The 14,769-nt window shown below is 35.7% G+C and overlaps 1 protein-coding gene across 1 annotated transcript in view; it reads right to left on the reverse strand.

Moving 5' to 3' along the window:
- Nucleotides 1-1,144: 1,144 nt before the first annotated feature.
- Nucleotides 1,145-14,769, reverse strand: part of tnr (tenascin R) — a 175,618-nt gene continuing 161,993 nt past the window's right edge. The window contains 5 exon segments of the mRNA NM_001113815.1: nucleotides 1,145-3,116; nucleotides 11,865-12,028; nucleotides 12,192-12,353; nucleotides 12,752-12,848; nucleotides 13,892-14,043. Of these exon segments, the coding sequence (NP_001107287.1) occupies nucleotides 3,006-3,116; nucleotides 11,865-12,028; nucleotides 12,192-12,353; nucleotides 12,752-12,848; nucleotides 13,892-14,043 (686 nt within the window). The 3' untranslated portion in view covers nucleotides 1,145-3,005.

Below are 14,769 nucleotides of genomic sequence, written 5' to 3' on the forward strand. Positions count from 1 at the left end.
AGCTGATCTCAATGAAGATAATCTCAATACACAGTATAGTGACTGTGATTCCTTTACACATAGACACATTGTGAGGTGGTGTATACAGGATACCTAACCAAATTTAAATGTAACAGTAATGTTTAGCTCAGAAATGTGTGCCTGACAGCAAGGATTTAAACAGCAGCTCTTGCCCTGTGGTAGCTAAACAAAACATGCAATTCTGAATAACAAAAAAACATTGCAGTTAAAAATGAACCTTCTGTTTGGCTTTATCACAGTATAAGAAAAGTTTGCATTTGGGGTTACATTGTATCTTGTATATAGTATTGAGGTTCAGCTAATATAACATATATAATAGCAGATATTAGAATACATTTGAAAGATTTGTCATAATTTCCACTATAACAATTTCAGGGGCCTATAGAGTAGAGAATGCCTTCCTATGCCTTTAGCTAAACCCAGTTTTTTTTTAAAGGAATTGTGTTGCAGGAAAATATGTTTTTTACCCCCAAAATGCATCAGTTAATAGAACTTCTCCAGCAGAACCCTGCATAGAAATCTATTTTTCAAAACAGCCATGTGACCCTGATAAACTCCAGTCTCTCTTTACTGCTGCGCTGCAAGTTGGAGTTATTCCCCCCTCCTTTTCCCACCAGCAGCCGACCTGCAGAATAATGGGAAGATAGCAAGATAGTAGCTCCCTGATACCTTATTGCTAAAAGTTGTAGCTATCAGAATAGCACTCAATAGTAAGAAGTCCGGCTTGGGACTCCAGTTACATGGGAGTAGGAGAAACAATAGGTTACCTGAAAGCAGTTCTAATGTGTAGCGCTGGCTCCTTCTGAAATCTCAGACTCAGGCACAATGGACTGAGATGGCTGCCTACATACTAATATTACAGCTAAAAAAATACATTTGTTGGTTAAAGAATAACATTTTAAATGGTGGAGTGAATTATTTGCTATGTTAACAGTGTAATTTAGAAATAAAAAGCACACCATAAAAATCATAACAGAATTCCTTTAAGGAATCTTTTCCTAAATAGTAATTCTTCTTTAGCCAGTGCCTGTAATGATAGTGTGATTAAGATAACAGCCAAGATCGTTTACACAATGTAGAGTTAAAGACCCAATGTTTCACAGATTTTGATATCAGACGGACATTAATAGAGTGATTTATTACAGCCCCTTTATAAGGAAAGACATAATAGAATAATGCTTTGCTGGATTAGAAATTGAAGAAGTAGATAGAATAGATCAAGATGAATCAATAGAGCAGTGCACTCGTAGCAATAAAAGCTCAAGGGAGCAAACTCTGAATGGAAAGTTGTTAGTGAAATGATATTCTGAAGATTGGACTGAAGCTAGGTGACATTCTGCCGCCTTCCCAGTAAAAGAGACTCAAACACGCAGACATGATCCCACTAGGAATCTTTTAATAACGTATAGAAAATGCATTAAAAAAGGATCTATACATCAGCTAACAGCATCCAGGACTAGGGATACAAGATTAAATAAGGTGTTAACTCTATAATAGTCTCCTCTGTGATCTTCTGTGTAATAGTTACTGCTTCACAAGTTACAAATACAAAATGGGGCACAGTGGTCTCCATAAAGTGAATGTTTTTTTTTCCGTTCAACCTGTTGCTACAACATAGTGTACCTTTGTCAAGCAGAGACGCAAAGCATATTAAGTGTAGCATTCCATAGGTAAGAAAATAAAGGGTACAGTGCTTTGTGGAACATGCAAAAGGCAGTATTTGGGATACCTGCATTCTTCATACCATGTAAGTGGCAGTTGCTCAGGCACAGTGTGGATTAATGTGTCCACTGAAGGTTTAAAGTTGGTACTGTTAAACAAAGGTGCAACACATATTACTGAAATGCTGGGCAATAAAATCATTCACTTTTCAAAGACCAGAATGCCCCACTTCATTTGTAGCATGCAAATCTTCAGTGCACAGAGTCATCCACAGTGTAGCCAAACACCTGGCAATTGTATGGTATTTAAAGGGATATTGAGTTAAAACATTTTCACCAGATCCCTTTTTATCCTAAATGCAAACAGTCATATTAGGAGCTGAATGCCAACATATGCCCATTACAGATCAGCTCGTATAAAGAGCCTGCTTGCATTAAAGGAATAACATTTTAAAAATGTAATGAAATAGAGAATCAAGTATACAATTAAACATAAATTATATTTAAAACCCAACATTTGAAATATATTCAGAGGCTTTAAGGGCATCCATATTTTCTGTAAGGCAGTTTGGGCCCTTCATTTCTTTAACCAATAAAATAGAACAACTAAAATGAATTACTTGCTCTGGTTCAAATAATTCAGGCTACTGTCATGGATGCTGGCAGGAAATATTTCAAGGGTCCTGGGTTGCTGAGTCTTCAGTGCTACATGTGTAATTCCATTCCACTTGCAATAGTCAGTTATTTACTGTGTACAAAGGACTCTCCAACCATCAAAAGGATTGGAGTTGCAAGAGGAAAAAGTTTGGCACACCAATTATTAGTGAGATCACTGTTCTCCAAAATGCAGAGAGTTGTGGATCTCATGGGCACTACAACAGGTAATTTCATTGCTGGTTCCAAAAAGGTTTATGTACACTGAAATTAACACTGTCTTAAACGCAAGAAGAAAGGAAAGAACAGAGGAGGTAAAGGTATTAGGGTGGGATAGTTTAGTACCCATCAGGGCAGGGAAAGATGTTTAAGCAACAAATGCAAATGAAGAACAAAAAGCAATGTGCATAGGAGTTTTGGGGATCACGGATGGTGCTTGCTGTAAAGTTGAAGGTGAAAAATAAGGTGAATGCAGAGCAAATATGAGTTTGAGAGGATCGTTTCTATTTAAAGGTATGTAATATGACCAGTCCACTAACAGTGTGACAGGAAGATAAACAGTTGCAGGCTGTGGCTGGAGGAATAGTACTAGGTTGGAAAGCAAGAAAGAGGAAAACATTAGATAGATGTGTGCATGGAGGAGCCATGTGTTTGGCTGGTACAGTTAGCTCAAAGCTGGAGGGACCTTTTTTTCATGGTACGATGATTATATGGCCGCATCTTCATCTCCACAAAAGGAATGGAAAACTCGTGACCTTTCCAGTGGTACCAGTTTATTCCCTAAAGGAAGAAATTGAAACAGGTAAAGAAGATAAACGAGAAAGGTTGAGAGTAAAGCTGCATGTGCTATATATTTTCTTAAATACTTTATATGCATTTTAAATTGTGCAAACTGAGTTTTAAGGGTCAGTGTAATGGACTTTCAGTTGAATCAAAAGCATTTATTATCTGGTTGGTCCACTATTGTATAAACTTAGATTGTCTACATTAGTCATTAATAACAGTCTGCCATACCCACCCAGCGAATCCAATATAAATGGGGCATGACCAGATGAGAAAAAATAGAACTTAAAATCATTTAGCAGTAAAAGGCAGCTGGTTGTTCCTCTGTTGTTATGCCCTAACAAAATAACTTGGTTATATTTTACCAGAAACTGGGCCATATTTACTTCAGCCGAAAAGTAAACAGGTAGGTGCATGGGTTTAGCCTATAATAAAGACTGATGCACGCAGTTGCTGTTTCAAATATCTGAATGCTTCTTCATGCGGCTAGCTCCAGTAGCACGGAATATGTATCTGCCTCCTGGAATACAGTTCTGTATGGAAAACATTTACATAAATGACCAATGTTTCTTATCGCAAAAAGCAGTCACTAAGAAGGTTGCCAGGGATATCAGCAATTAATCCCTAGTCGGTGCCCAATGAATTGCATTGAGGAAACTGCTGCTCCTCCAGGGAACTGCCATTTTACAAATAAAAATTCCACAAAGGCATATCTGACTGTATGGATGAGTCTTTACCGTTCTTGTTTGTTCGCTTTTGCTCTTGCTTAGAGAGGTTATATTAGTAATCATGGTGCCTGTGTCTCAATCCTCCAGGTAAATTAAAAGCAACCGCAGAGTGATGATATGATATTTAATGAAGGAGTTTAACCCTACAGGATTGTTAGAATCAATTTAGAATCACACACGTATATATATATATATATATATATATACAGATGTGGAGAACAATAAAATATTTATTTGCTTAACCAAAAAGCATACAACATGACTTGCATATGTAATAAACACATACCCTATTTTCTATTTTGCATGTTGTTGTTAAGAAATATTTTAATCTTGCTTATATAAAGGGAGAATCTCCTATAGTCCCTGCTTGCAATGCATCTTGTGGTTAAAATTTTGAACGCATGTCTAGATTTCATTAAATGGGTTTTAAACCTATATCAGACCCATTTGTATACTATTCGTTGGGGTAATATTAATGTGTATCTGTATTCATGAACAAGCCCCTTTCAAGTATTAAATGCTCTTTGCTTGAGATGTAATACAGCCGTAATTGTAAAAACCCTTATTTTTTCCTGCATTTTAAATCAGTTTCAGATGGAGCAAGTATCAAATTATTTAGCAAGACCATAGTTATGTCATGTTGCTGCCTCACAAAATAATGGCTGATTGATTGAATTCATAGAAAGATGGCTTTGTAACTGCATTATTGCTGTACCTACTCCCATGTTAACCATTTATGTCCAGACTATGTCTCTAATTACACTGGGGTTCTGTGGGATCCAAGACCTCTAGTATGTTCTACCAACCACATGTACTAGAGGTCTTGGATCCTAAAGCTGAACTAAAGTTTCTCTGAGATTCTCTTTGATTCTAAAAATGTGCATGTCATATAGAAACCACTACCCCAACCTGTGCATAATCACAAAATTACTGGCCTTGGAGACCCCCCAAAAGCACCTCATTTTATTATACTCTGCAACTGCTGTTTCCTTTGCAACTTTCACCTTCCTAGGGTATTGATTTCTCTGAACAGATGAAAAGCTTAAGATGGAAATGTAGGAAAATAAACCATAACTCTTGTAGAATGCCCAGTTTGCAGGGTTGAAGCATTTCTGTATATATTTTAAGTCTAATATAATACTGACTCTATCAGTGATGTGGAAAAACACATGGTCCCAGTGACAGTAACAGACAATATTTCCTATATTTCTGAACTTAAGTAAAATCTTGTGCTGCCAATATTAGAAATAAGGAACATGAACATTAGAACTGAAGAAGCCACTCGGATGAGTGGTGAAACGTTTTCAAGAAAAAACTCAGAAAAGTCCAGTTGTTTAAGACTTAATTCCTAGATACTGTATATCATGTCCTAGATGAATGAGAATCTTCATAGACATGAACATAAGAGAATTACAGACATGAGCCACAAGTGTCGTTATGGATTAATGATGCACCAATCATACCAGACTAATTAGATTTGCTTCTCTGAAATGATAAGTAATTAATTTGATGGGGGCAGCACAGTTGTTATGATACATTTAGTTTTTGTTTTCATTTGTGATCATTTTTTTAATATAACAAACTGATACACAATATAAGGTCAATAGGACAGGGAGGAAATGAGTGTAGAGCAGAGAGAAATGTCAGAATTCATATTCCATATGGTAGCTGTAAGCACAGAACTGCTGGGGGCATAGTGCACTTAGAGTGCACATACAGTAATAATAAATAATGAAATTATAAAATTAAGGCAAAACATTTTTTTACAGTAAGAAATGAGTATCATGACAGATGATAAGGTTATGCACATAGATTCCAGTAACAAATAGCTCTACGAAATGTAGTTAAGCAGAGACGGAAAAGAATTTATGAATAATAGCAAATAATGAGCTTGGCACTCGGTGTCTGACAAATGATGCAAGGAATAATAAGGTAATGCACAGAAAAAAGATAAGATTTGAAGGGTCCCCTGTGCTTTCAAATGCTCTGTTGAAATGTACTACGCTAAATAGGTTTATGGTTTCTTTGTGCAAGCCATTATGAAATGAAGAGAATTGTTCCTGTAAGTCAATTTTAAAATAGCATTCAGCTACTCTTAAGGAAGGGCACATGGGGGGCATTTACTAAACCGTGACTTTTTTGGGTCAGGCTTTTTGTTGCCAAAAACCCAAAAAGTTGTGAAAAAAGTTGCGACTTTTTCAAGATTTACTATGCGTCAAAATGGCTACAAATCTGAATCTGACAATTCACCCGCTAAAACTTGCTGAGATCATGTAGAAGTCAATGGCAGATGTACCTTCCCTTCCCTGGAGGATCCTTCTTTGCTTAGAAACTTTAAAGGATTTTGGATTTTTGACACTGTTTTTGTATGTCAAGTCAAAAAAGTCGCGGTTATAGTACAAGTTGAAAAAGTTGTGGTTTTCATGACTTCTATACTACTGTTTCCTGCACTTGCTTTTTCAGTTCAGATTTTTTGATAAATGTTTGACATTTGTGGAAATGAGTTTATTTGTGGTTTAAAAAAAAAAAAAAAATGAGATAAAAGTTCTACTAAATCTGCCTCTATATGTCACTCTCTCTATAGTATTGCTAATTCATACACATTTCACATTTCATCACAATTATTTTGGCACCAGCAGTTCTTAAAAACATAAATTGGAACTTTATTGCCAAAAACGCTTTAATGCTTTACTACCCAACTACTTATGTTCTTAACCTTGCCAATGTCTGGAAATCTATCCCAACACTCAGACTTTTGTGGTTTTATATATTTTTTTTTTAACCACAAAAAAATCCGAATTGAAAAAGCACAAACAAAATAAGTTGCAGAAAATAAGCAAAAACTGAGAATTTTTCAATTTGTTGCATGAAAACCGCAACTTTTTTGTATTGTCGCAAAACCAAAACCACTAAAACCATGAAGCAAAGATAGATCTTCCAAAAGGCACATCTGCCATTGACTTCTACATGATCTTGACAGGTTTTAGCTGGCTTATTTTTTCATTTTGATTTGTTTGTGATCAAAATTATAATAAAAAACTATAAAAAAAGACCAATTTAAAAGTGGCTAAGATAAGTCCATTTTATAGCATACTAAAAATTAACTTAAAGGTAAACTGCCCCTTTAACCACATATCATGTCATAGCCCTTAGGGCTCTGGCACACGGGGAGATTAGTCGCCCGCGGCAAAACTCCCTGTTCGCGGGTGACTAATCTCCCTGAGTTGCCTACCCCTGCCATCCCACTGGCGAACATGTAAGTCGCCGGCGGAATGGCAGACGCGGCGGCGCGATTTTGCGCCATCCCGCCGGCGACTCCGTGTGCCCCCCGTGTGCCAGAGCCCTTAGTCTGCTCTGTGATTTCTTTACCTTTTCTGGAAAATAATGTTGCTTTACCTGTAACATTACATTACAATTAGGAAGTAAGTTTTATTATCTGCTATTTACATTGTTGTCAAAAAGTAGCAACATGCAGGGTTACTATGTTATTAAATGTTTTCTTATATAATGAAAAAAATTACAAAAATTAAAATGCAAAACAGGATCGCTGATATTATTTGCAACTACTGTTTAGAAACTATGGATGTATCAAATCCAGGATTTGGTTTAAGATTTGTGCCAGATTCTACCTTTCTTAGAAGGATTCGGATTCGGCTAAATCCATGCCTCTGGTCAAACCGAATCCGAATGCTTAAAATTATGTGACTTTTTGTCACATAAATACAGAAGTTGAAAATTTTTCACCGCACACAAAGCACGTGGTTCTCTTTAACCTTTCCTTGTCCTAGTTTACATATGCAAATTAGGATTAGGATTTGGTTCCGCCAAATCTTTCGCAAAGATTTTGGGGTTCAACCGGATCCTAAAATAGTGGATTTTGGTGAATCCCTATTAGAAACACACTCTGAAAGTACATTAAGTGGCCCATTTATTAAAGTACGAATTTCAGATTGTTAAAAGTACAATTGGAAAAAATTCGGAGTAACCACGAAAATTTCTGATGTTCGAAAATGTCACGCAAATTTGTTTCTTGGACGGAAACGGCGCAAAAACCTTTCTGACTTTGACATTCAATGCATGATTTTGGAAGCCTTCCACAGGACTCAGTGGCACTCTGCAGCTCCAACCTGGCCAAAAGGTAGTCATGATACCAAAGCTTGAATGAATAACGTTGTCGTTGCGCAAGTACTAAAAGTATGACTTTTTCGTGGAATAACGAACGTATCATGAAAAAGTCGTACTATTTTAATGATATTATCTTTAACAGTACGAAAAGTTCTAAACTTTAGAAAAAAATATGAATTTTTCGCAATCATGATCATCATGCTTTAATTAATGGGCCCCTAAGTCTTTTTATTTGTTGTTACTTTCCCTTTATCTGTACCAGATTCAGGCTAATGGTATTGGAATGTTTTCCTCTTTAAGTTAGAAATATTCATCTTTTCATAACCTGCAGCCAAAAACTTTTCAATCACAATATCGACTTCACTTTTCAAAACAATCATCTCTACTGGCAATTCTCTGCAATTGAGTTAATTGAGTTTTAGAAATAGTTTTTAAGCATATGGTTAGAATAGAAACAGGAATGTAAATCAATAAATGATAGCACTCTGTTTCATTTCTGTGAAGGTCAGTTCCATGTTTATAACCGGTCTTTATCATATTAACATCCAAACATTAGGAGTTTCACTGATGAAAATAACCGTAAATTCACTTTATGGCCTCACATTATTAACACAATCAATCAAAGTCTTTAAAATAAAAACTGCACAAATGGTGTATGTTGTCAAGATCATATCAAATATTTAATCTTATTACCCTGAGAAACTTTCTTTTGATTACAGTGTGTAAGACTATTTTAATATGCGGATACGATATTAGTTTTCTGCACTGTACTGAATCTTCTAAAATATTTCTTTCAGGCACAATTTCAAGTGTCAAAACCTTGACAGATGTGGATTGTATAAAGCTGTAATTAGAAAAACCCTCAAAACAAGAGATGGTTACGCATGCTAGTTTTACAGAAGCTATTCTGTTAATCAACAAAAAATAGCACATAAATGTTACAAAAACTCTTTGTAGGGCTACTGTTGGCTTTAGCAAAGTGAGTGAGCATCAGCAGAGATACTTGCTTATGGCTAATGTCAATTGGGTTGATTCTCAGCCTGCATATTTAGGCACCGAAAGTGTGGGTATTCATTTTGGCACCAAAATCTGCTTTGTGTGTCTGCACTTGGGCCAGCGCAATGGCTCCTGTTAAGGATGATGTAGTGTAGGGGGTGATTCTCAGCCTGTGTTTATACACAGGCCAAGAATCAGCCCTGTCTGGCATTAACCTAACAGCTGCAGAGAATGTACCCCAGTAATGCTAACCTGCCTTTAGGAAATACTAAGCTCCAAACTGGCTGCTACTGACAAAGGTCTGTACTGCATAATGGTTGGAAGAAAAAGTAATAGCATGTACCTTCTTGCACTGAATCTATGGACAATACAGGGCGATGTCAGTAGAACTCAATTGATGATCTACCCCCAACCAGCCCCAAAACTCACCAGAGTAAGCTACATCAAAAAGGGCTGCATTAGGCAACTGAGACTTGCCCATTGCCTTGGTCTAATGGTACCCCTCTAACAAGTTAAATAATTTTAGGCAATAAGTATAAATAGGCAGGACTATGGGCTGTATGCTGTTAACCTAGCTTGCACTACACTACAGTTTTTAATTGACTACAAATAGTTAAAAAAACAACAACATTTTAAACACATTTGCCCCAGAGGAAGACACTAAACCTATTTGTAGCCATTTATTTTATTTTAGAAAGTTTTGGTAGGAGTCTACTATTAGTATGCAGTTTTCTGCAATATGGTAGGAATGTTATTGAACTGAAAAGATGAAGCAATGAGAAACAATAGAAGAAATAAAATACACTATTGAAGAAGAAAGGCCGTCAAAATTTGCAGCAAATGAAAATGAGCATGAGCAAATGATGAAATACATCTCACACTGTTGCCCAAAGGCCATCTGAATCTAATAGAAGATGTTGGGTAACCAGTTAGAAAGCCCTGTCGTACAAGAGAGTTTTCAACTAATTCTGTAGTCGGACAAGTAACGTTTTCATGGGTTCTCACTTTGTTACTGATGTTGCCATTGTGAGTTAAAAAAAACTATTTATAAAGGATGTTTAACAGTTCTAAATCTTCTGATATCTTCCAAAATAATATCAGTAATATGTCCTCCGTACAGTTGGAATAAACACAGCATGCTCTACCTTGAAGATTAAATGTTTGCTAACTCTTATGCAACAAACAAAAAAATAGATGTTTATTAGCCCCTAGGGAGAAGAGTTTGTCTTGTAGATTTCTTTTGTAGATTTTTTAGCAAAAAACCTGTGTGTCAGGGGATTCTTTTTCAAGTACTTTGAAGCCTCTAAAACCCTTGTGTATCTGCAACTCTCTAAACTAAACTGAACAACAAGCCCAGAAAATGCCTCTTCATTACAAAATGTGTGTGTTTATATATATATATATATATATATATATATATACTGTATATATATGCATATATGTATGTGACCTGTCATCCAGAATGTTCTGGCCTGGGATTCCCTGGATAAAGGATCTTTCTGTAATTTGGATCACTAAAAAACAATATAAACATTAATTAAGGGCAGTAGGATTGTTTTGCCTTCAATAAGGATTGATTATATCTTAGTTGGGTTCAAGTATAAGGTATTGTTTTATTATTACAGAGAAAAAGGAAATAATTTTTTCTAAATTATGAAGGCCTTATTCATCAAGTTTTGAGTTTGTGAATTCGAGTCTGTGAATATGGCTTGACTTTGCCCATGACAAAGCCCATTGACTTTTATAGAATCTTGCACTCTTTTTAAGCTCAAAAAACTTGAATCAAGAAAAAAAAATCAAACTCAACCATTGATAAATCTCCCCTAATTGTTTGGTTAAACTGGACTCAATAGGAGATGGCTTTTCCATTATTTGTAACTTTCTGGGTAACAGGTTTGCGGATAAGGGATCCCATACATGTATATATTAGATCTCCTTTGTCTATTACATGCAATACTGGATTCTTTAAAAAAGGTTACGGTTGCAGATTATTATTACATATTCTTATTTAATAATTTAAACTATACATCACCAGTTTAACTGATCACACTTTCCATTGGTTTTATTCGTTTTTTTAAAACTTTTAATTCATCAAATGTGTTTATGCCACGTGCCATCTTTTAAACTATAATATATTTTTCATAATTGATACTTTGAAGTATAATCTTACTTTGTAAACCGATTATTTATATTAGTCATATGTGTATGTGCTACTTCCATCACATTTTTACTCCATTTGCTAATAGCCTCCATCTTGGCCATTCCAATAACTAAAAAAAGGAAAAACTTTATTATGTACTCATCTCAAAGTAGCCTGATGGGTTTCGTTTCTATATGACATTTAATCATAGGCATTAATTATTGGAATGGCCTGTTTTAGATTACCAGAGTGTCCTTCCCAAGTTTTTTCTTGTTTTGATGTCTAATGGTTTGTTGTCCACTCCCTAAGGCTGGGGGTTTGGGGTTAGAGCACCTGGATTTTCCCATTTACTTTGGTTAGCTTTTTTACAAGCAAAGGGTGCCAGTTTGCCAAACATATATGTGAATTAATGTCAAAATGTAGACAGATACTTGTAGCCTCTGTGCAGTAAGTAAAATAAATCAAATTATGCTAGCAGGAATGAAATCACCCAGAGGAAAAAAAAAGCATTTCAAAATGTAATGTCTGTAGAATTGAGCAGAATAAAATTCTTTCATTTATTTTGATCTCCAAAAACTAAAGTTGTACAGATTCTATGTCTGAAAATAATTGTCTCTAGCTAAAGTACTGTTTGAATTGTGTGTGCAAGAAACTATAAATCCAATTTGCCTCTTCATGGATAAAGGACCATGTTATCTTCTATAGATTTCTTCTGCCCAGCAATATGTGCTTTGTGTAGAAAAGCTTTGTTCTTACCTGGCTGTGCCGGGATTCACCATATTTGCCATTCAGGTTTGTACGGTGACAGTTCTTATACCACCATGCTCCTTTATATGAAGAGGCACAATTTGTTACAGCAACATCATTGTCTCTATCCTTTGTAGAGAATGGTCGTCCCTGGTGGTAAGTGAGTGAATCACCTATACAAAAATCATATAACATATATAATATAATATATATAATATAAGCAAAACTATTTGAAAATGAATCTATAAATAAAATGCCAGCTTTCCACAGCTTTAATATGAATAAGACTAAAATATCACTATGGTTTTCTTAATGTAAAATTAAATATGAAAATACCTGATGTCCCATTGAAGTCCCCGATACGCAGCTTGTATAAACTTCGGGCATCGCCAATGTTGAACTTATTATAATATGCATAGACTGCTTCTTGTCCATCCCGCATATCAATTCGCAGTTCGTAGCGCCCCTGAGAGGTCACCTGATGAAGAGTGTCAAGTCCTGCAGAAATTGGTATTAACATACTCAAATTATCTGATTTAAAGTTAAAGCAGGGCAACACAACGTATTCAGATACACAAGATGAAAAATGTTGATTACAGAACTTGACTGTAATACAGAAGGAAAAACATAAGAACACCACATTGCCTTTTCCTTTCTAACCATTCTAAATTATTCAGCCCAGTCTATTAATAATTCTGATACTCATATTGTTTAAGGGAAAAAGGACATTAACCGCTCAAGAACTCACTTATATGTTTACAAATCCAAGAGAAGTTTGCTAAATATGTAATAGCCAGCTTCTTGATTTACAGGTTGCTAATGATGTCTTGTAAAAATGAATTCACAAAACAAGCACTTATGGAGGTCCTTGGAGTGAGTAGAAAGCTGTGACTCACCCAGCCAAAACTCATCCTCCAGGTTCCCAAAACCTACACGATAATCTGCCCACTTGCGGAAAAAATCTGTCAATCCATTCTGGCGTCTTTGAAATACCTGCAAGGAAAAGTTGATGATCTACACAAAGGATTTTATTTAATAATGCATACAAGACAGTTTATGACCTGGAATGGACCTATTATCCTAAAATAGGGACACACTGACACATAAATCTTACAAAGTGACATAGTAATAATAAAAAAGTAGTTACAATAATTCATATTTTGTGACTTCTAGTTCACCTCCAACCAGGCCCGGATTCATAATATACGGCTGGACTTGCCTCCAATATTGGTTTACAGGGGTGTAAGTACAGAGAAAGCAGACCTTGAGGTTCCAGGGGGGCCAAAGGGGTAAGGGCTTAATTAGTGAGCATTTTCAATACTTCTTGGTAGAATATCTTTAATTACCAATGTTTTGGGACCCTAAATTGAATTTGCTGTGGAGCCCAGTAACATCTAGTAACACTACTGTGGGTTTCCCAATACCAGTTTAAATATTAGGATCAAAGGTGGAAGCAACGGTAATATTTGAGCTACTATATAACAATAAACTGAACTTAATTGGTTTACTCCTACAACCCTTTAAAATGAATTCCAGATGTTGATAGGGGTGCCTTTTGGTAAGGTCAAAGATTGTGGAAGTTGCATGCTGTGGGAGTCTTCATTAGCCTGCAGGGCACACATATATAACATATACTGTATACTATAGTACTTCACACAAGATACAGATTGATTTTTCCCTTAATGTTAAACCTAAAGACCTTTTATGCTTTGTATTACCCAAAAATAAGCCATACCTGTTTTTGGGTGATATAAATCACACTCAAGTCCATTCCTTATAGTACAATGAGGAGGAATTCACAAGAACACTCAGGCATCATTTTTAAATTCATATTTTTGAGAAATAAATGTGAACGATCAAACTGACTTTTCCCCATGATTTTTTTCTTTGTGACTGTACTGTTTTGGCATCTCGACATGTAGTAGGTAGCAAGCTTAACTTTAAAAAGTTGTGATGATATGTTTACAGGGGAATTTACAACATGATTAAGGTATATATATTTAAGTTTTGCATGTTCAGCAAAGACCAAGACTTACAATCCAGCCTCCTGCATCAGTAGCCATATCACAGTATACAGGGACACTTTGGCTCATGTCACCATTGATATAAATATAATAGACTCCACTCTGGTTGTCTCCATTCAGCATGTGCTGAGCACAGTCTTGTGGGTAGGAAAACACCCTCCCTCCTGCAAATAAAAAACAAGAAAAGTGAGTTACATGTTTAGATATTTTATAGGTATATTATATTGTTACATGACTATGTGGCTAGAGACCAAGCACATCTGGAATAATGCATGGGGATTATTTATTAATGTGGCAAACTATTTGCACCAAATATCCCCAGAAATGCAATTGCAGTGGGGTCCTGTACCTAAAAACTTCTATTTACAAGCTATTGAGCTGTATGCTTAGAATTTACAATACACATACATTCTGTTTCTCTGTACAATTTTGTCTCCCTCTTTATCAAAAATAGCCATCATTCATAGAACAATTTTAACTAACATTACAATTTTACACACAATATCTATTACAAAGTTTTCCAGACCCTGTTACATAATTAAAGCTTGGAAGAATAAAAGAAATCTCATAAACCAAAACAGGACTGATCAGGTTGTTAAAAGACTATAAAATATTGCACTTAGAAGATAGCAGGCCAGTCTGGACAGGGAGGCCTTTTTTTCTGTAGTTGTAGCTACATTTATACTGGCAGTTACTATAGCCTCACTTATTTATGGAGGCTCAGATAAGATCACATGCCTACATTTCTTCTTTTACCTCTTCATTATATTATTCTACTTTCTTTTCATTTTTCCATGCTTGTCTCTCCTCTTCTTCCCTTCCAACCACATTAATTTCATTAATATTGCTATGCTGTTAACAATCCCCCATGCCCCATTTTATTTCCCCTA

Source organism: Xenopus tropicalis, chromosome 4 (assembly GCF_000004195.4).
Source record: "Xenopus tropicalis strain Nigerian chromosome 4, UCB_Xtro_10.0, whole genome shotgun sequence".
NCBI classification, from domain to species: Eukaryota; Metazoa; Chordata; class Amphibia; order Anura; family Pipidae; genus Xenopus; species Xenopus tropicalis.